At 42.3% G+C, this 23,375-nt stretch overlaps 1 protein-coding gene across 1 annotated transcript in view; it reads left to right on the plus strand.

Annotated features, from left to right (window-relative positions):
- The window catches only part of LOC104683304 (netrin-4-like), a 46,464-nt gene that overhangs the window by 18,366 nt on the left and 4,723 nt on the right, over positions 1-23,375 (plus strand). Inside the window, exons 4-8 of the mRNA XM_039559143.1 lie at positions 1,655-1,918; positions 13,822-13,948; positions 14,298-14,486; positions 22,129-22,342; positions 23,104-23,231. Of these exons, the coding sequence (XP_039415077.1) occupies positions 1,655-1,918; positions 13,822-13,948; positions 14,298-14,486; positions 22,129-22,342; positions 23,104-23,231 (922 nt within the window). The remainder of the gene's footprint in view (positions 1-1,654; positions 1,919-13,821; positions 13,949-14,297; positions 14,487-22,128; positions 22,343-23,103; positions 23,232-23,375) is intronic.

A 23,375-nucleotide genomic window follows, 5' to 3' on the forward strand; every position in this document is an offset into this window, starting at 1 on the left:
GGGAATGCTGGTCACCTGGGCAAAACAGAATGAGCCATTTGCTTATGGTTCCATTGACCAGGGGAATGTAGACATAGGGGTGGAAATGCTTGGGCTATTTTGTCATGGCTTCATTGGTCAGGGGAATGCAGGCACCTGCATTGCATAGCCTGGGCAATCTGCCCACAGCTCTATCAAACAAGGAACTGTGGGCATCTCTGATCCCACCAAGCAGGGCTGCCTGCAGCTTTGTAAGTAGCTGACCATATAAGAGAAGAGAATTAAAAGAAAAAAAAGAATAGAGCTTACCAAATAGAAAACACTGTGGACAGGTGGGAGAGGTACCTGAGTTCTCTGTGAAGCCTGCCAGCTGATCCTGTTAATTAAGGGGATTTCTCTTCCCATGTGCCATCAACATACAACAGAGCTATCTCCTAGGCATATACCACAAGCTCTTTTGTGGCTTCTGCAAGCAAAAAGGAGCAAAAGTACAAAATGCTACAAGTATTTAAACAGATGAGTTAACCAGGAAGAAAGAAAAAGAAAAACTGAGAGAGAGAAAGAAAGAGGGAATCCCTATGGAAACAAAGATTTCACATGGCTAGTACTAAGAGAGTGAGTCAGACAGATACTGTGACCACTTATAAAGCAGGGCTAAAGAATCCCAAGGGCAAGTCCCGCTGCCATGATGGAAAAGCTCAAGCAGAGGAGAAAACAACTGTCAAATTGGAGTTAGCACATCTAAGCCTGGAAACAGTGCTAACAGATCTCTGTTTTGCTGGCAAGGACTGTGGTGCAGCCCTCCACTATCAACCTCTCCCAAAAGCAACAGAAACAAGCACACCCTGAGAGACAGAGAAGGATAGAGTGGTGATGAGCTAAAATACAACAGTCACTGTTAAACACCAAATTAGAACTGTGATGCTCAAAACCCAACTGTTGCTGCTCTGGAGAACTACCAAACAGCAAAAATGCTGTGACAAAAGTGTAACAACCTACAGACAGCCAGCAGGCACCAAGCACCTTGGGTGCTGTGAACTCACTGCTCTGTAGCTGCCTCTAAGGAGCAAACCACCTGGCTTTGTTTGCACACAGGGTTCTCTCAGTGCTCACTTGCCCTAAGCTGAGTTGTGTTTCCAGCATAGTTCAAGTGACCGAGTAAAAAGTCTGATCACAGTTTCCACTTCTTTCACAGATTAGTGCCTTAGTTTACCTGACTCTAGAACTCATGCTAAAGCCATGCTGCTAAAATGGTTTCAGAAATTGGGATCCATTAACAGTGCAGTTATGCCAATAAACCTTGGATTTCTCTGAGTGACACTGTTGTCACTTGGCTCAGAAACATAATGAAGTGGACTTATCTTGTCCCTTGACATATTGGCTGAACTGCAAGAAGTGACAGGGCTCAGTAACCCCAGGGAGTGATGTTTAAATGAAGGCTTCTCCCATCTCACACCTGAGATGGCATGAAAGCAGGGACACAGTCACTTGCTGAGGCTTGGCCAGCTGGTGGTAACTCAGCTGTGATGCTCTGGGATCAGCCACAGCCCCACAACTGCTTATGCAGAGTCTTCTAAATAGGAACTACTGCTTTTTCCTGAAGATCATCTTGGGATATTTGCTGTGTATGCAGAGTCCTGTATGTGTTCTGGGATGTCAACCTTGTCTCTTTCAGGTGATTTATCGTGCCTTAAGTCCGGCTAACAAGATTGAAGACCCTTACAGTCCTGAGGCTCAGGATCTCCTGAAGCTCACCAACCTCCGCCTGCTTCTGTTAAAAAGACAGGAATGTCCATGCCATGGCTCAGGAGTGGTAGAGAAACCCCAGAGATTCGCCCACTATGCTATTTATGACCTGATCATCCGGGGAAGCTGCTTTTGCAATGGGCATGCAGAGGAATGTGAGCTTGCCAACAGGACGGGAGTCATGGAGAACATGGTGAGTTCCAGACATTTACCAGCTTCCTAGACTTGCTACTTGCTTCTGTTGCCTCAGCCTAAATGTTTATTTTGTGTGTGATGCTGTCTCAGCCTCCCTAAGCCTATCCAAAAAAAGGGCAGCACAGTCAATCCACATTAGTGAAACCTACACCACTCTGGGAAAATATTTTCTATACTCCTTTCTACAGTTTCATGCATAATAACTGCATTGCTAAAATCTCTGGACCTCAAGATAGCTATAAATTGAAAGTGGCCTTTGTCATTGGAACAGAGATTCAACCCCAAATATAGTGAATATGCCTGCACAGAACTGAACTAATATCTTTGATGCAAAGTCTGCCCTGAGCATAATTTCAACCTCAGATCTCAGATCTCAGATTTTCTGAGTTTGTGAGACATGAGCAGTTCTGTCATACTTAGGGTTTCAGCCGTCACTTTTAGGCTTTCAACCTTCTGTGTTCTTGTTACTTTCATAACAGAGACAACAGTGTTCAGGATGTGAAAATAATTTCCACTCCCCTACTCTCTTATCCATGCATCTTTAAATGAGTTAGAATTTTTTTTAAAAAAAAGCCAAACCTTGTAGTAAAATTGTTCTGTAATATTTGGAGTATCCCTACCCTGTTCAGACTTTTATCTGCATTTGACTCAGGATGTGCACAAGAGGAGTTGAGTGTGAATGCAAACTCAGACATTGAAATTCAGAAGGAATGACTGATGACTCCTTTTTGATTTAGCTGCAAGCATTGTGTAGAGAAGTGTAATAACAGTTATGGGGAGGTTTAATCTAATCAAATATCTAGACACATACATCAGAGACGGAATTCAAGCCACTTTAAACTAGTCAATAAATATCTCTCCTGGATCCAGAAGTCTCTGTCTCGGGTTTTGAAAACCCAAATAACCCTTAGAATTCTAGTCCCTGGTACACTCTGACATAAAAGACTCAAGAAAAACATCCTAAGCTAATTTCTGTCCCTTTAGATATATGGTACACTTGACATTTTGGCTTATGTTATTTTGGAATGTGCATTCATTGTCTTCCTTTCAACTTTTCTAGGTCCAGAGGTAGATATTGTAAGATAATTAGGACTGTATGACTTTCAAATAATTTCTGAATCTGTACCATCTGTGGTATAAATCCAAGATTCAGCTACACTATGTGATACTATCAGATTCAAACAATATAGACTCACTTAAATCATAACTGTGTGGAGAAAAGCTGTTTAAAGAGTGCATCATCCTTACTGCAAACTGTTAAATATACACATAGTGAAATCAAATAGATGAATAACACACTAAGTGAATGCAGCTGGTAGAAAAATAAACATTCTGCCCATCAGAAAAGGAAAACACGATATTGTGTATGTTACCAGCATAACCACTGTAAACTATGACTGGATATTTTTCCCACTGGTCACAAGGGAATAGAATCTTTTTGTGCCATCAATGACTTCACGGGGCAGAAGGTGAAATAGTTTTGATGAAATTCACTTCATGAGTGACTCATGTCCCAGGAGAGAGAGGGTGGATGCAGCACATGATTCACACAGATATTATCAAGTCTTTGTCTAAGCAAGGATTCAAACACAGCTGTGCAAAAAATAAGAAAAGCCTTCTGTAGTTTTAACTGCCTCTAGAATGCTAGAAGAGGCCCGGAAAAGACCACAAGTGGGCTGGTTTGTGTCCTCACATAAATGTATGATCAAGCACACCTAAACCATTCACTAGTGAACACTTGTGGAATGAGATTTTCCTGACAAAGTACATTCAAGCTCTTCTTTAGTGCCCACCTAAATAATCTCTGCTGCAAATTAAGGTGATTCCTTCTTGTCCCCTCCTCCCCAATGACCAAAGTGAGCAGTTGATCCTCCTTCTGCAGATATGATTGAAAGGTTTTTACCATATCCTTCCTTAGGTTCTATTTTTTGTACTAACCAGAGAAGTGTGAAACCCTAGGTGGTAAAAACTTAAAATTCTACTCCCAGGTCACACAAGCCTGGAGTAAAGATGATCATGTTACTGTGCTCATCTTTTCTGTGCTTTAGACATTACAACCTAAGTCTTTCTCAAATACAAAAGAAAACCCACTCCTGGAAGACCCAGTTCCCTGGATCCTTTTATATTTTATCTAATACTTACCAATGATGCTCTTGCAGTGGTGATGGGAGAGTTCACATAGGTCCAGATCTCAGGGTTTGGTTTACACAGCCAGCATGAGGGAGTTTATGTAAGTGTGTAACTTCTTGGCTTGCAGTACAGTAATCTCCTTGCCTACAAGCAGGAGGAAAAAGCCTTTGCTGTTGAATACCAATGATACAGTTCCTATCAGCCAAACTAAACTGCAAAAAAATCTTTGCCATTTTGCAATTTCTTGGCAGAGGAACGGTGCTCTGCTTTCAGTCACATGGTAATGGTGACCCACACAAAACAGGGTGTGGAAAAGATGTTACAAACAAGGCACATCCAGAAATAATCTGATTCAATCCACAGGCCACATCTAAAGGTACACATAGGCAGAACAAGTCCCAAGACACAGAGTTTTAATTGTGAGTGGTGTGGATGATGTCACAGATTGAAGGCAGAGCAGCTTTATGTTTCCTGGGCTGCTGTTAGGTAATTAAATAAAATGATGCAAAAAATAAAGACCTCCACGGAAAGTCTTAAGTAATATGAGTTTCAGCCTCTTAATTGATCATAGTCCTCCTATGATGTGTTTATCTTCTGTAGTTAACAAAAACAAAACCAATTTCATGTAGAAAACAACTGTAATTGTTTGACATGGGATAGGCCCAAAATCTGAGATCATTCTGCACTTGGGTCTTATTAAGTTGTAAGTCTGCTCTTCTTACTCTGAGAGAAATCTCTTCCATTTTAATACTACTAAGACTGCTAAATTGATACTGCATGGAGGCTAAATAATGGAGAAAATTAAAGCAAATTTCTTGATGCTTTTGAACCAATATTTTTCAGCACTATTTTGGAGGGACTGGATGATCTATGGGTATCAATGATGAGTTTATCTGTCACTTCAGTCATGGCAACCTACTCAGCTTCTGGCTTCTCCACAGAGGCTGCCAATAAGAATTGCAGCTCTGGGAGAAAAAATGTCACAGATGCCACAGTGTCATAGCAACAAATGGATACAAGAAAACTGCAGATTGTAAACCAAACGTCCAAATGGTGCATCATTCCTCATAGCTTGAAATCCTACGTTGTTTCATGCATATTTCTAGTCATAAGTTTGTGAAAATACAGTGAGATTCAAAATAGGCTCATGGGATCCAGTGAAAAAATTATCTGACCTCTTATTTTGGCAGCAAACCACTAATAATTACTCTTTCTGTGGGCCTTTTTTTTTTTAAACAAGCCATGCACCCACTTCAACACAACTTATCTAGATGGCATTTCCTGTAGGAACTACTGAGAATATCATGTTGGATAGGAGGAAAACTTTGAGAAATGAGGATGGGAGCTGTAAATAGGCAAGAAATTTCAGGACAAACATATCTTGAATGTGGGGTTTGTTGCTATTGACAGTGATGTTTTCTTGGCTTCCTCAGACCAAAAAGAAAGGAGACACAGAGATGTCATTCCTCACCCAACTTCAATAGCTTCTTAAGGTAGCTAAGGGCAGTATTCTCTTTTCTGAATATAACAGCCTGCATTTTTCAAACTCTTACAAATACTTCCTCGGACAATAAAGGAAATTATTGAGATAGTATTTTGCCAGAGAAACTAGAGAAGCTTTTTGTTTTTAAATGGAGGGCATCAATATGCTGTTATAACTGCCAGGACCCGGCCAGCTGAATGCATCTAGTCTTGTTCTATGGTTGGATGCAACAGAACATAATCCTGTCCAAGGTATTGACACTGCAGGATGTACAAAGTTATGTGTGTCTCCACAGAGCTGTCAGGTTTAGGATCTGCTTTGATGACCCATTTTAGCTGAGTCCAGAGGCGCTTCCAGAACAAAGTTTACAAAGCAGAAAGTGCATATGGACAGAACATAGAATCTAGACCAAAGTCCTTCTTGACTGCCAAATATTTCACAATGCTCTTTCTAGCCCGTGAGAAGTAAGTATGGAAAGAGGAAAGCAAATGTGGATTAAAATGTTTTTGTATAAAGCATTAGGGTTTTTATTTTTACTTGTTAATTATTGGTACCTACACTGCCAGGAAATTCTTACAAGTGGCCTCGGATGTTTCTTTTGCTTCTTTATCCTGTTTACAGAGACAAACTAGACTCCCTGTGGGCCTGATCCTCCACAATGAAGCAAATGGAAAGTTTTCCACTTACTTCAAAGGGAGCAGGATCTGGTTCTAAGTAGGATTCCTTGTTTGGCATAATGAAGGTTACGTAAGGTAAAACCTGCTTTTTCACATCAATTTTCTAGGTGACCAGGCTATGGTAACCCTTGAAAATATTATCTACCTCCTCTTCAGGTATCTTGTGCAGTTCTATTCATAAGCCCCAGCTAAGTTTTCACATTATCTGATTCCAGCTGTGCCCAGAACTCAGAGATGCAAGACATGCCATTCACTTTCAGGAGGTTTGAACAGTGGTATTTACTCATTATGCTGTGATTCAGGCATTCACTTCTTGAAATACTGAGTCTCTTTCCCTTTCTGCTTCCTCCATTCTTAAGACACTCACCAAGAGCTGGTGACCTGCTGCAATTCAGATGCTGCATTTCAGCCTGACAGCTGTTTATCATGTGCAATTTGTTACAGATTCATAACGGAGTTACCGGCACCTCAGGCAAAAATAAGCTTGCCCCCAAAATCAGTAATAATCAAGGTAGAATTCAGAAAGAAAACAATAAGAAAGCAGAATGAAATATGGACTGAGGGACAGCCAGGTGTGTGTAAAGCCTGAGGGAGGTGAATTCAGGCAGAGGGTGGAGCTGTGTCTTGAAACTGTCACAGGCTGAGTGATATCCCCTCACATGAAACATGAAAACATGAATTTTGTACCCCTTCCTGTCTATTTATCCTGTTTATCTCCTGTTACTGTTGAAAAAGTTCTTAGGGATGTCAGTCTGAATACTCAGCTAAACACTATCACTGATTTTTCTCCACCATTACCAATTCAGTGAATTTGGAACCAGCAGCAGCTCATTCACTCACTCACTGCTATGGAGATCAAAACCTGTATGGGCTCAGTTGGCTCTGCCACAAGTGTCTACAGCTCTACTTATCCTTCAAGTTCCTGCAGATGTAATTTGCCAAAATCACCAAGTATGAGCCAGAAACTCAGTTCCCTCAGAAAACACCCATATGTGTACTAGTTTTCAGACATATACACGTGTTAGACCTTTTCCCACAAAACAGCAAGTGAGAGAGGAAAATAATGGCTTTTCTCATTCCTGATTAGAGCAGGAATTTGAGCTGTCCATCTGCCCACAGCAGGCACTATAATCTGGGACTTCCTCCCAAATCACTGATTCTCTCTGCGACTTTGAAAAAGTTGAAGGAAATTTTTAGTTTGGCCTCTTGTAAGTTGTATGTGCTCTCCTTAGGACTTGATATTGAAGTATTTCTTATAAATCTGCATGGATATGTCTTTTCATTGGAGAGACCACAGAGCCCATTTGAACTGTAAGAGAAACAAAGCAGAATAGCAGACACTCTTTCATTTACCCAAGCAAAATGACCCAGGAAGAGTCACTTTACTACAAGCAGGTAAAGGATAGCCTCTGATGTCATTGAAAACTGCTGTATCCCAAATTTCTCTGATGACATTGCAGCGTGAATAGAGAGTCCAAAGGCAAACATTTTTTCCAAATCAGCAGCAGTTGCTCTGACCTGGAAGGCTTCCAAATTTAACCTTCATACATTAGGAAAAAAGCCCCCAAACAGACTGAGAGTAGCCCAGGAGGAGGAGCAACAACCACAGCGTTTACTGAAAGGACAATAGGTAAAGAAACTAAATGGGCAGAGAGAAGGTGAGAGGCTTCAGGTATTTATACAAAGCTGAACAGAGTTTAGAAAAATTTAAAAACTGCAGGACAAAGAGGTGGAAAACTTTCACTCACTTTCTCAACTGTGGATCAGAATTCAGGTGAAGCAGCTTTGTGCAGTCAAAGGTGACTAAGTACCATGTAATTTCTTGGAATGTTGCATGAAAACAGGATATAGTTCTACACTATGTGCTATAAATCCACCCGAAGTTACAGAGCTCTGTGGAAGAACTACTGGATGAAATTCATGACTTAGTATAGCAGGTCAAGCTAAATGATTGGAACTGATCATCCTGACATTAAAATCCACAAAGCTGTAACCTCCTCTATGTCCTGATTCAAAGCTGCTCAGGGGGTTGATGTATAAATCAAAGCCTTTGGCAACACCACCAGACTTGTAACAGCATGACTGTACTGTGAGACAGATGAGGGAATTAATCCAGATTAAAAATACTAGTGCCAAGGGAAAAAACCCCTTGGTTTAGCTTTTTTCCAAACATGGTTTGGTTTTACAGCCCAATTTATACACGACTCAGGGCATGATGTAGGTGATAGCATAGAAAGAAGTAGTGAGGAAATGTCTCAAATTGAGATTACCCCAAAAAAGTTTACATCATGAAGCCACAGTCCAAGAACACAGCTGCTATACCAAAATACAAAAGCAGAACTTGCTTTCACATGGCCATTAAAGCCAGTATGATGGTGATTGGGTACAGCAAAATATTTGTGTTCCTTTCCTGGACTAATAATATCCTCTAAATTCAGGTATGTCAGTTTATAAACCTCTACCCTTTGCAAAATTGATTAGAAACCTTGAAGCATGATGAAGCTAGAATATCAGCATTTAAAGCAACAGTTTTCATTTTTCAAAGCTGACAGCCTGCGTTAGTGACAGGAGCAACCCCAACTGAATGCACTTGGAGAGCAAGACTGCAAGAACACAAACTGTCCCAGGTGATGCACACGGGACTTCAGACTCGTATTATGAAATAGGAAGGTTTACACAATCATACAATCTGCCTGCCTGCATCTTTTTTCTCAGATCCATTCCCCACAATAACTTTGGAAGACACCATCCAGTTTCAAAAAAATTTGTCAGAGCAACTGAACTCTCAATACAATGAATGGGAAAGAGCCTCAGAGACAATACAGTTATCAGAGTAATAAGGAAAAGCAGTTGAAGGGAGGTATCATAAAAATAAATTTCATAATGTATCCAAAGTACTCAAATATTGCAGAAATAAGCACAGTGTAGAAGTCCATACAGGCCTAAACACTTTTGTATCTAAGGATCAGGATATGTCAAGTGATGCAGTGTTACCTATGGAACAAAGGATAAAGTGAAATATAGTGAGACAAAAATCCCCTGGATCTCAATTTTTCAGCTGCTGTACCAATACATTTATATGCATTCATGTAAATCAGCGTCATAAACTACTCAGGCTTTAGCTAAAAACTGGCTGGTTTCCTAACTGGCGGCATGGATCTTGCCTCTGTTGCTCACACCTTGATTTCAAGCTTCCTCCACCTGGACTGCCAGCTCCAAATGCAGAAAGCTGAAGTATTTTTTACCTCTGGTGCCTCCTTGTAGTCTGATATCCTAAAGATTCCAATGACATTAATCCAGTGGCAACCAAAGTGTTATTGTTAGTGTCCTGAGGGCACTAATAGAACTTTAACAGCCCTGACCAGCCCCACCTGGGACTCTTACCTGTGCTCTCTGTCCATTGGCTTGGGGATTCTATTTAAGCTCAGCCCTGGGTTCTCTCTCACTGTGTGTTTGAACTGTGCTTTGGGTGTGTCTGTTTGCATCCCTGCCTCTGGCCCTGCTTCCTGGGGGGGACACTGGGGCTCTGCTCTAGGTTTGTGCCTTCTCTCATGGTAGCCCCTTTGCACTCTCCCCTGGCATGTGCTGTAGCTTGTCTCTCATCCTGCCCTCTGAATGGCCTTTGTATCCATGTTGTGTCTTTCTTGGACTGTCTCTTGCTGCTCCTGAATTACCCCACTCCCTTTCCTTTTTGTTTCTGGGCTGTCAGTGGACTGCGGTGCCAGCTCCCTGCTCTTCCCACAGTGCTTGGGATGATTTCCCCCTCAGTAAGGGCACAGCCTTTGTTGTTGAAAACCTCAACTTGCAGCTCTTTGGGCCTTAAAGAGCAACTGGTCCTTGTTGCTTCCTGACAATCCTCTACTTACTAATCATCATTATTGCCATGTAAATCTGACCCTGCTTTCTAGGGCATAGAAAAGTGTCAGCATAGTTCCCCTGGATCTGTACTTGTCTGATTATCTTCTCTTCCTTGGCATGATCTTTGTCTTCCAGTGAGATCCAGTCCATCCTGAGATCTTGCATTTGGTAGAGATTGCAATTTTCTAGTTTTTTGGTCACACTTTGGTGAGGGAAATGCACACTTGTTTCAGCAGTGAATAACAACTCAGGGACACCCCTGCTCTCCTTGTGTTGGTGTTGAATGTGACTCTCACATTCTCCTGTCCCTAAGCAGATATCCCATTTCCTATTTTATCTCACAGTTTCCTGTATTTCATTCTTGTTCCTTCCTGGATTTTAGTCTCTGGCTGCCTCTCCTATCTCTTCCTCTCTAACAGAACAAATTGTCTCCTTACTCACAGCCACATCACCTACCCTTATTTCAGCCCACACTTAAACATAACAGGTCTCTTCCACAGCTTTTCCTGCATTAACCAGTCTTTCTGTGATGGCCACTTACATCCATTAATCACTTTCCTTGCATGTTTGGTGTGAGCTGTTAATCTCTGCCCTCTTCTCCTGTCCAAATCCTTTCTGTAATTCCTTGTCACCTCATATTGCACTCTCTTCTGCAGCTGTTTCACCTATGAATGCTACATGAGGTTACTCTCCATGGAAAAAACTATTCCTTGATTCCCATGCCCAGACAACCCATGGCAGACTACTTTCTCTTTCATTTTCCTTTACCTCTGTACTAATACCAATCAATTCTCTTTGCCTTGTTCTTAAACCTATACAAAAAAGGTTAGTACCCAAATCTAACACTTTCTAAAAGAAGTTCCGTGCCAGCTTCCCTGTTTCCCTGTGCCTGCTTGATGGCTCTCCTACTGACTGTCTGCTTGGCTTTTCAGCCCTTTTGTCTAAGCCAGTCATCCTTCCACATGTATTTGGTAGCTGTTCCATAGCAGGGATCACAGGTAGGAAACTTCTTCTCTGTCCTGCTCACAACATGCCACAAACTACAGTACACAATGAACCAGTGGGCAGTGAGCAAACTAACACATCTACTTTCCAAAGAATAACTCGACCTTTCCTTTCCTCTCTCACTGAATTTTCCTATTTATTTTTCTGAATAATTGTTCATAAGTGTTCACACCATCTGTGCTGCGCACTGTAAGCGCAGGGTCCTGTGGAATAATGAATATTTGATCATGTCATTCAAGGCTAAAACAAGATTACATGGTTTAATTCTGCCATTTCCCAACTGCACAGTCTCAGCATTTTTCATATAATTTTTTTAATATAGTGAATACACAGCTTTTGTATATATTTCTAAAAAATCAAATGGGCTAACTTACAGATTTTGCATAGAAATACATTTCAAGAAGCATTTCCTAGGAAGCGAAGAGAGCCAGGATTTTGTTATGCTCTATTTTAGAATGAGCTTTAAAGTTCAGGTGGAGTCTGGAGATGTTCCAATCTATAGTTCTGGGTCAGGTTCATTTTTACCTTTTCTCTGTCCTCTGGCTTCTGAAGAGCAGCCCCTATGACCACAGGAGAGAACTTAAAGCCTGAAATGTCACACCCAAACAGGGAAAAGCACAATGCTGTTGTATTAGTATTTCCGCCTTTGTCTCTGAATTTCTCATCCCATTTAGTGCCTTGAAGGTGGGTGGGTTCCTTGTGCAGGGTCCGGGAGGCCCCACGCAGGTGCAACGCGCCGTGTCCCCCGGGGTGCTGGCGTGGGCTCCGACAGAGCCGCACCGCCCGAGCTCTGTGCTCAGTGTGCCGTGAGGAGCCAGCGACCCTGCCAGCTGGCCATGGAGGGCGATGGCATCAGCTGCAGCCGATCCCTCTGCTTGCTACATCACATTTCTGCTCGGGGAGGATTAGAAACCAGGGCAGCAGAGAGCAAATTGCTGCAGGCACATGAGTTTGGGGGCAGGGGAGCACGTCCACACTACCGCTCTTTTGGATGCCTCTCTCCTGATCCCGAGCAACCTGCTCTGTTAGATGGGGGAAAGGGGGGACTGCAGGGAGAGCCTGACTTTCAGGAAAGGCCATGGAAAAACATAACTCATGCTCATGGTGAGATTAAAGGATTAAAGGTAATTCACACCCCAGTCAAAATGAAATTTCAGTCTTGGTTTTTGTGTTCATGTGCAGTGGGCAGAGCTGTGCTGAGCTCAGGATCCTCAGCAGGCCACGGAGGGACAGGGTTCTAATCCCAGATTTCTGTGCATTTCCTGCTCTAGACAAGTGTCTCCTGGCATAATAGCAGCTGCTCTTGTGATAAATGTAGAACATGACTTACGGTACTACCCTTCCCTTTCTCTCACACCCTATACTTGATATTTTCTCAAAAAAATTTGTCTGTGAAATCCTTTCTCTGAGGCTTTGCAAGCAGATATTGGAATACTATTTCTTTACTAAAAAGAAACCCAAATAAAAACAAGCAACAACATAAAAACCGTCCTGTAAGGCCCTTCTTAGGTGTGGCTTGATATTACAGAATCTGTCTGCTTTATTCCTGGTGTGTAAAATGACTTGAGAGCAGACGTAGTTTCAACAGTAACTTTCTCTTTGAAGGCTGGACTAGCTCAGTTTCTAAGTTCTGGTTTCTGGTGTGAATACCTTCTTCCAAACCTGATATGTATTTGAGTATTTCCATGACTTAAAATCACTATTGTGTTCCAATGACGGCAGGTAAGTACAAAGGAAGCAAGTTCTTTCTTCACGTAATTTTTCACACAAATAGTCAGAGAGAATTATTCAGCCAGTCTTAGTCAAGACCTTTTGCACTTTGTTTGCACATCAAATATTATGTATTGTTTTCTAGCTTAGATGGGTTTATATACTTAAGCCCCATTCTTCAGCCAGCTTTTGCTCATTTTTGTTGAACATCTTCTAACTCTTCATTTATCTGGTAGTAAGATGTTCAAAACTGAACACAGCATTGCAGGTACAACTTTCTGTCCATGTGGAGTTACAGTGCTCTTACTTCCATAGCCCAAAATTTTACTGGGCCTTTTCTACTAATCTAATTTATATTTATTCATATGTAAGTTGGCAGGCTGGTACCTATTGTACCTAAGTTAAAACATCAGTGCTTTCCTCATAGAATGTGTGGTTTTAGGTTACTTTTCTGTGGGAGTACTGGTTGGTATTTTTCCATTTTTAGTATTTTTGCTACATTTTTAACTGTGCTAGGATGTCCAGGACTATTTGTTCATTCGTCTAACAATTTATAATTTAGTAATTCATGGTAATTTCACTTCCCTATATTTACACTCTCTTCCAGATCAGTGTTAATGTCAAATAAGACAGAGCCCAGCATCCTCTGTCAGCCTGTGCTCTCCTGTAACTTGGCTCTGCTAGCCCAGAGTGTATTTGATACTCTTTGCATGCTCTTGCCCTGAACTTGTAAATCAAAATAAGACCTGTTAGCTTACCCAATTTAGGGTCTAGAGGTTGTTCATCGATGCAGTAGTTAAATAGTCAACTGAGAGTTAAATTGTTGCTATGTGCATTTTGTAAGATACAGGAAAAAATTCTACATCATTAATAACTGTGAGAAGAGAGAGCTACACATTTTAGCTCCAGGCTCTGAGGGTTTCCTAAGAGAGCCAGGCAGCTGTGTGGGAATTGTGCAGAAGTCCCACCTCATCATGAGGCTGCTGGAGACTCCACCTGTCCTGTAGCTATTTGACCGTACTCTCTTTTCCCTGACAGGTCCATGGGAAGTGTGTGTGCAGACACAACACGGCAGGGGACCACTGTGAGAAATGTGCTCCGCTGTACAATGACCAGCCTTGGAAGCCAGGAGATGGGAAAACAGGGGCACCAAATGAATGCAGAAGTAAGTGGAAGGGAATTTATTGACCCAGGCTCTCAGGATGAGCACTAACCATGCCAGCAGGCAAAGCTCCCTCACAACTTCTGTGATTTGGAGTAATGATGCCATTACAGAAACTGGGGATAAATTTCTGGTCATTGATAGAGAATTTCAGTGTGCAGGTCGTTTTTCTGCATTGGGGCTATCGGAGAGTGGAATTTACAAGCCAGAAATTTGGGTTTTGTGCAGCTACATCCCCTCACATTCCCAATTCTAGCAGGGTTTAAAATACTGCCAGATTGGTTTGGAAAATGATGCCATGATTACTGTGTCAGTTATAAAAGCCTGAAGGCCATTCTCTTGTCCTCACCAGAGTGTCGCTGCCACGACCACGCCGAGAGCTGCCACTTCGATCTGAGCGTTTGGTTGGCCTCGGGGAAGCGCAGTGGGGGAGTCTGTGACAACTGCAAGCACAACACTGAGGGACATCGGTGCCAGAGGTGCAAACCAGGCTTTTACCGAGACAGAGGGAAACCCATGTCTTCTCCAGAGGTCTGCAAACGTAAGTGACCGTGTTACATGAGGTGAAAAATGAACGGTGGAAGAATCATTAAAAGAACAAAATAATTTCTATAGAATCAGTGACTCCTATAGAGGTAACTCATGAGTATTACTATAATTTCCTTGTATTCTTTTCCTAAACTACAGGGGTTTTGATCAAAGGTGATCATCCTGATTTTTTTGTGTCTATTTGTCCCCATGTTATGACACATTTTTGTGATAACTGATTCAGTTCTCCAAATGCACTGCCTCCTGGGGAAAGGTACATTCTTCTTGTGCTTGGTTTTAAATTAATATGGTTCCTTTTCTCTTGAGGCACATTTTATTTACCTGGGGGTTTCTTCTGTACCTTTCAAGACTGTGTGAGCCTATGTGCAAGCCACTGTTAAATTCCATTCGATTGTGCAACATCTGTGCACGTAAGTACATATAGTGGATGCAGAAGATGCAGGAGGCCTGGGACTGTGCATATTCACTTGGGAAAAAATACATTGGAACTCAGTCAGACTTATCTCCAGACTCTACAGCTGTGTTATGGGGTGCTCTGCCCAAATTAATTGCATCATTAACACTTCAGCAGAATGTGTTAGGGTGTGTCTCGGGCACAGAGGCACTAATGGCTGCACACAGAGGATGTACAACCTCTGGATTGAGATAGTTTGCACCCAGCCAGTCTGGCAAAACAGCCCAAATCTCCCTCACTTAAAGTAAACATTTCTTGAGTATCTTGCCAGGCTTCACACATCTGATTCTATCTCACATCTATTTGAGAGGTTGTTATTTCCAGCACTATACCTAATTTCATTTTTTCCTTCGGATAGTTTTCCTTCCCCATAGGTCAGATATTAGTTGCCAGCACAGAGAACTTCATTCTCTGTTATCTGACCTCTTGCTCACTGACATCATAAGCTTTTGAAGCTTTTCTGACCCTTTTAAGGTTCTTCAACATGGCTCCTCTTAAACACTCGGGTTACTCCTCTCCCTAGGACTGTGTGTCCTGTGATATTGCTTAAACTTTCTGTGCCCAACGTGTGCAATGTTTCTGTTCTTTTGCATTCTTCCCACTGGAACTTGGTGACAGCAGACTGCTTCCACACCACCTTTTCTTCTCATTTTCACAATGTTCATCACAGAACATGGATCAGCAGACAGGGCAGAGGGTGAGCTTATCTGGCTCACCCTGTATCCTGTAGTGTTCTACGGTGGCCCCTTCCTAGTTCTGTTTCTACTCTGAGCAGATTTGCTCCAGGGAAATATTGTAATGAGCCCAAATTGTTGTGCCAGAAAATTAGCTTTCAGTCTCATAGCACCTGAAGGAATCTGTGTATGAACACTTGTACTGAGCAGCAGGGAGATGGTGCAGTAACCAGCATCATGTGTAATACTAGATAACTGCAAAAGTCAAGGAGCACTGGAGAGCAGCAAAGAGGAAAAAACGTTTGAAAATACAGCCTATCTGTGTGGAAACCCTAGAACAGTTTGCCTAGATGAAATCAGACCTTGACTCTACCTCTGCCTCTCTTGTCTGGTCTGGTTACAGGTGTCTCAGCAACCCCTGCCAATACTCTGCATAGCAAAAGAAAAACTGTTCAGAAATTTACCTTGCTGAAAGAGCTTTATTCCTGTTGTGCCAGTCAAGCATAACAATGTCCTTTTCACCTGGGAAGGTGCTGCTGCCAGCAGAAGGCCCCCAAATGCAATTGTTTCCACTCTGAGTTGCATGCTCAGGCCTAGAGAGCTGCCATCCTGCTTTAGTCACTGAAAGTTATATGTATTTTCTAGGCTCCTTTTTCTGTCAGGGGAGAAACAGTGGGACCTCTGGGGAATTATTTATTGCAGTCTAAGGTAGATGCCTGAAACAGATGGACTGAATTGCCCTCTAAAGCATATCTATTTCCCTAAGAGGTACTCTGGATCACTAGCCTGCACCAGAGTTTCTCTTAGCTGAGGTGAATCTAATGGGCTTGATTCAGCAGTAAAGGTAAGCACAACCCTATCTGTGAGTGACTCAAGTCAATGGGACCTTTCCCAAGGATGTAAAGGCATTAGGAATGCTTGCCATATCAAGATATAAGGAAAGGCATTGCAGCCCACTTAGCTTTTATAGCAGTTGTGTGCATGATGCTTGTACCTCTCTGGGAATAGAAGGTACTCTGGGTATAACTATAGAGCTCAGAGAAAACTGGGAGGGAGGTGATTAATCTGTGCCTCTTCCCTTTTATTTAAGGCAAAGAAGAGAATTCCCTCAAAAAGATTTGGCAAATTGCTTTAATAGATGGTGCTTTGTATGATGGAAGGCCTGATCCCCAAACACTTCCCCACGTGGATTGCAGGCTGCGTGTAAGTGTGTACTTCATGCTACACTGCACCTCTGCAGAGAATTTTCAGGGAACACTTCACTACTTTGGTTATTATCAGAGACAGCAAAACCAGAAACACAAATGGAGACAGGCTTTGGTTAGAGCAGACTCACTTTGAGAGAGAGGGTAGCTTTCTCCTCCAGGACCATCATCAGCTGACAGTAAACTGAAAAGCCTCCTGCAGTATGTGCAGGATATTGTCCCTCTCCTCTATCCTTTAGGTTGAAAACCTGCATTGCTAGTAAACCTCATCTGGTGTGGTCTAAGTTGTTCAGGTTGTGTGATCCTAAAACCAGCTCTGGTTACTCAGTAAAAAAAGTTTCTATTTTGAGCATTGCTTGTATGTTAGACAATTAGGCCACCAGATACATTTTTGTCATACCTCAGCCTGGTGATTATAAATTGAAGAGCTGCCACTTCTGGATTAGCATGTTTTTTAGGATTTAAGTGTACCAATTCCAAGGCATCATCTCACTTTGAGAAATTCATGCAAACAGTGCCAGACTAACAACAGTAAATGAAAAACCCACCCACTGAGCAAGTGTTGAAAAGTGTTGAAAAGCAGTAATAAACTGCAAACAGCAGACTGAATGGATGTTTTTGGTGAGAGCAACCTAGTGCCCATCTTCCCATTTTGAACTCAGAGGGAAAAAAACCCTTCAATGGGAGATGAAAACTTGACCCTTGTGTACAGTAGACACTGAGCTGGGAAAGGAAGTCTGATGGAAAAGCTGAATGAAATGCTGTGCTAATCCCTTTGAGAAAGCACGCTTGAAGAGTGCTCTGCCATCCAGAGCAAAGTCTAGGTTCAGCTGTGACATCCCCCTCAGGCTCCCAGAAAGCTAACAGGACACTGCTCAGGCCCAGAAACAGTCTTTAAGCATTAGTCATAATAATGAATAGCATTCTCTCTTAATCTGCTCTGAAAAAAAAAGTTGTATAACAATTGGATCTCCTGGCACTATCTAAACCACCCTTAGCTGACCCTCCAATGCGAGACTGCAAAGACATTCCCTCGGAAAAAAAAACCTGCTGAAATCTGATATGTAAGTGTGAATCTGCTATTCCTTTTTGTCTGCAGAGGTAGCCTGCCTCTGATCCCTTTGCTTTTCCTGTTCCTACCAGCTGGGATGAATGAGAGCCGGGTCATGGACGGAGCCTTGTTTTGACACTGCTTAGATCTATATTAAAAAGGAAAAAAAGGCATAAAAGAGTCCCAGAGCAAGGCACACACCTGCCTGTTATTGGGGGTGACAACACAGGATTAAGTAGTTTGGATATAGACTTGTATGGGAGCTTTGACTCAAAAGCCTAATTGTTTCCTAACCAATGGTTAGAAAAGCTGCTGTATCCTTGGCTCTTTCCTGTGGCTTATTCCAAGGCTTAAGGGATCCTTCTGAAATGGCACCATCTTTTGTACTCACCCTTTGCTTAGCTTAAAAATAATGCAGGCATGTAGACCCATTAAAAAGGGTCTCCAGGAAAACAAGCTTTTTTACTCAAAGAACGAGGCTAGAAAATTAAAATGTGCCCAGATGCACATGCACACACACACATGGTCTGAAAGGCTCTGCTTCTCATCCTTTTACTTCTGAGCAGAGGGAGTGAACTTTTAATTCTAATATCACAAAGGCCCCATCACATCTTGGTTCAAAGTCTGTCTTAATCAGCCCTGACCACACACAGAGCTGTCTATCTTATTTCCTTCATTTAAGAAACATCATTGGTAGCGTCAATCCCCACACCTGACATGCTTTAAAAATCACACTGGATTGATCATATACTCCCAAGATGCACATGTATATATTTCAGACTCAAAAGACTTCGAGTTTTCATTTTGCCTGTGCTTTTTTATCAAATAGCCAGTCTGCTCACAGCTATCTCTTATGCAGTATTATTAGACAAAAGTTCAAGGCAATATACCTCAAAGGCCATTGACTTGGAGCATTTGGTATTTTCCTGTAAGTTGGGACCATATTGTTACAACCAGTATTATATTTTACATCTGTGCCTAATTACATGGGGGAGACAGCTGTGCTGAGGGCAGACAGATTTATTACGGACTTGAGTGGAGATTGCAGTATGAATTATTCATTTTTCATTATTTCTTGTCTCCTCCCTTTTACAGTAGTGTCTGACAAAACAAACTTAGTATGGGAGTGAGACTAAAAGGCAAGAGGATGCTTCGTTATACTCTGTGACCCATAGCCAACTCTAAAGTAAAATGCTGTTTTTCACTACACTGCTGTCAAAGGGAGAACCCAAATAAACTGCCCAGCTCTGAGCCAGGACTGTCTGCACACCGTCCCTAACATAATTGATGACGCCTTTGACAAACAAGGCCATTGTCACATTGGCTGCTGTTTTGTTAGACAGGGAGGTGGATGGAGAGAAAATGAGGGTTTGCCAAGAGAAAAGAAGCAAAAATCACTGGGAAAGGGTTGTCAAATATTGGAAAATGTTAAAGGGTGAGGTTTTGGAAACTTGCTTTTATGTTTCGTTAATTGTGAGGTTTATTTGCAAATCCATGGTACTGTTAAACAGATAAAAACCCAGTCATCCACAGCTGCCCCTTCAGCATGTGACATGTGGGCTCTTATTTTAGCAGTTACCTTAGATGCACAACTGGGATTTTGGCCATAATACTCTGGAAGCCAGACAATGTACCCACCCAAGCTGAAATGCTAAATAAACACAGACTGAGTAAAGCGTTTGCAAGCCACTTGTATAACTCATCTGAAAGTGTTGTACATGTATTGATTCAGCTTGCTTTCTGATCCACCAGAAGCTGTCCAAGTTTCTAACTGGAGAATATGTCCCACAGTTCATCTGGGAACATTATTTTTACTGAACTGTAGCCTCAAAAAAAAAAAAAAAAAAAAAGGGCACTTCTTTTTTCTGCTTCCTAATCAGCTTTCACCAGTGCTGTCAGTCACTGTGCTGTAATATTTTCCCTTAGGGATAGGGTGGGAGAAGCTCTCATCTTCCTGAATCAGGTTCCAGTCTCAGTTGGGGATAGGTAGTCTTGTGATTTACCCATCTGTTAAATGACTTTAACTGATGAAACCTGAAAACTGGAAATAAGGGGGATAAAGAGAGACCCAGAGGTTGCAGAAATCTAAGGCATTTTAAACAAAAACTCCACAGGTAGATCCTACATACAGTAATATTACAGTGAAAACAAACCTGGATTCAAGTAAACCCCAATGCTGGCAAACTCTTACTCCTTGTGTCTCAGACCTGTCTGCAGTAAAGGAAGGGTATTCCCCCTCCTTATCCCCAAATCTGTGACATCCATTTTTTTCAGTGACTGACAAACTAAGAGCCTCTTTTTCAGGGTGATACAGTCAGCCCTGCAAAAATGGGGTGGGTGGCGAAATCAAGTTTAGCAGCAAGAAATTAGACCTTGCCTTTGAACCTGTCAGGGCTAATGAGCACTTCAGTGTTATACCTGCTGTCTAGAACTGACAGCACCAGCCCTGGGTTTGCTCCCGAAGTTGAGGCTGCTTTGTGGCAAACAGGAGAGGCTGCTGCCCTCTGCCAGCCCGCCCGTTGTGCCGAGCACATTGCCCATGACAGCACATGGCTTTTCTGTCCCTAGGCTGTTGTGCTAGTGTCCCTGAACGGGCCAAGATCCATCCACAGAAGTATAATAATATTATTAAAATTATTGGCATAAAGAACACAGGGCATGGGAATAAAAAAATAACTATATGGTAAGCAGATCATAAGAGAAATGCCCTTTAAACAAAATTGCTCACCCTTCTTCTTGTACTATTTTCAAAAGATATTTTCTTTTCCTGAGTTTCAAATATGAGGTTGCAGGTGAAAGTGAATCTGTCCCTGCTACACTTTAAAGTCATATATTTGCCCCTTTCCCCTTGGATCAGAGTATTCATTTGGCCTCTTATCTGTGAGTTCATGAAGAAAAGTAGTTTGATCAGAAACAATGATGGGCAAACTTCAAAAGCTTTGGAGATCGTGTTTGGTTCAAATGAGCATCCAAAAAGGCTAGCCTCTGATCCAAGCTATCTAAACACCTTGGGTGTCCAACATTTAATTGAAAGTCTCTGTTAAAGCAGGCCTTAGCCACAAGATTTTTATTTCTGCCCTCTTCCAGATGGATGAAGTAGAGATGCATAACCTTTTCAGTCTGTTACAAGTAAAAGTCAGGGCATGCTGCTTTCTTAATACAAAAAAGAGATGAAATATGAAGGCCTGGAGGTCGGCTCAGTTCTCATTTTGATCAAACTTGTCTGAACATCAGAAATGAGGGGGTTTGTTTACTGCTTGTACTTTACTTCTGTAGAGCTGTTGGCATGAGGTTTGACCATCTCAGCCAGGTTCTGCCCTGATGGAGAGGAGTCAACTGTGCTGGTTTGCACCTCTCTGTGTATCCCTCCCTGATGCTGTCATATTAGGAGTGTACCAGTGGTGTGGGATTATGACAATTTATTGTCTGTGCAGGAAGAGTTGCTCACAGGAGTTTTAACTATCTGTTTTCCTGCCAAATTGCCTTGAGTTGCCAGGCTGGTGTCAAACTGGCAACAGCATTAGAAAGATTTGGAGGCTTTTCCTCCTATTTGCTCACCTTCAGCTACACGTAGAATACATCTACTTGATTTTAGGGTCTTCTCCCATCCTGTTTGCCTTCCTTGTAAAATATCTGCTCATGTGTTTGTAAAAAAAAAAATTCATCAGCTTCTTTACACGCATACAGTACTGCATGGTGAGGTGTTTAGGGCTTTAGAAAGGAACTGAAGGAAATTTGTGCACTCTTTGGAGGCAGAAATTGAAAATATATTTCAGGTCATCTGAACCACCTGTATAAATTGCATCTACCCCAGAGGAAACAGTAGCTTTGTGATCTCTGTGTTTACAGGAAAGGCGATGTAGGCAATAGCTGTAATTCTTTACCTTGTCCTTGCTAGTGAAACTTTCTGCAAAACACTTTTGAAGTGAATCACCTTCAAGCCCCTTTAAAAATAAACACACAGAGGAGGCTTCCTGGTATCACTTCAAAACCCTGTATGGTCACTATTTGTGTAGTAGGGAAGAACTGACTTTCATGCACAAATGCTCCCAGTCGTACTTGTTTTGCTTTGTCTAACAAAAAGAAAAAAAAATTGTAAATGTAGGCTGAAATCCAATGTTTACTAGTTCTGACTTAAAACTACAGAGCATGAGGAAGAGGGTACAAGTTTATCAGCCTTGCAAAAATGTCACTTAACCAGCTGAGCCCACAGCACAGAATTTGAATTGTGCTTTGCCATGTCTCCACAGCCTGTGCCTGCCAGCCCATGGGTGCAGTCAACACCACATTCAGCAGCAGCTGGAGATGCCACCCCCGGACAGGATTCTGCTACTGCAAACCAGGAGTGGCGGGTCCCAGCTGCGACAGGTGCCTCGTGGGCTACTGGGGCTTCGGAGAGAACGGCTGCCGCCCCTGTGACTGCGCCAGAGACTGCGACCAGCACACTGGGACCTGTTTCAATGGGTAAGGAAGCCCTGCTTTGGGTTCCCTTTGAGATGGGACTCTGTGAAATGAAACAAAGACTAGCAAATACTGCAGCAAGAACAATAATTGGAGGGTGCAGAATCATTTGAAAAGGTGGCTGTAAATCATAAAAGGTTTCTTAGGTTACAGGTACACCTTTAAGTCCACTGCACTGTCCAAGGCAATATTGAACAGATGACTCTTTGCAGTAATAATAGGCATTTCCACAACCCCATGGAAATATGTGCAGGGTCTTTAAACACACCTTTGCTTTGGAAATAGATGGAAGAGTCTGAAGAACCTGCTTCTTATCTGTTCCACAGGCAAAATGAACAATAGTCTCCCTCTTGTTTCTAGAGGGCCAGGCATCTGTACCCCAGACAGGTAATCAGTGCAGAAATCCTGTGATTTGCTGAGCAATTGCAGTTCTACAAGTCCTGCAGCTGTCCTCAGGTGCCAGTGACATCAACAAAGTGGTCACTAAGTTACATAATTCCCTAAAAAGAAACAAATGTAAGCAAAAAAGGCTCAATTTTTAGGTACTTTAAAAAATGCTAAGTCAGCAGTGGGAGGCCTAAATAAAAACCTAGACCAGATCTAGAGATAGATCTCTCTATCTGGCATGAAGTCTTGCTCATATTTGCACTCCCAGTGTGAAGAAAGCAAGCTCATCAGTCTGGGTACAGCCAAAGCCAGCTGCTTCCCAGCCCTGTCATGCCCTAACCAAGTGCTGTGGTTTATGTGTCCCCCAACTGTGACAGCGAGCCCTTCTTTAACATCCCCATCGGGGGACGAATCCCCGACCTCGTCCAAACGCCGACCAACGAGAGTGAAGAGGAGTGGAAATGGAATGACCACGAGCAGGGATTTTCTGCACTGAGGCACCCAGGTACAGCCCAGAGTCTGGGAACGTTTAATTGCCACTTCTTTCAACCCACCACCCTGACTGGGTCTGCCCCATTCATCTCCAGCTTGTCTGTAGTATTTAAATAGTTCTCAGTCTTGCCTGCCCTGTAAAGATCAGCACTTACCA

This window comes from Corvus cornix, chromosome 12, assembly GCF_000738735.6.
Source record: "Corvus cornix cornix isolate S_Up_H32 chromosome 12, ASM73873v5, whole genome shotgun sequence".
Lineage (NCBI taxonomy): Eukaryota > Metazoa > Chordata > Aves > Passeriformes > Corvidae > Corvus > Corvus cornix.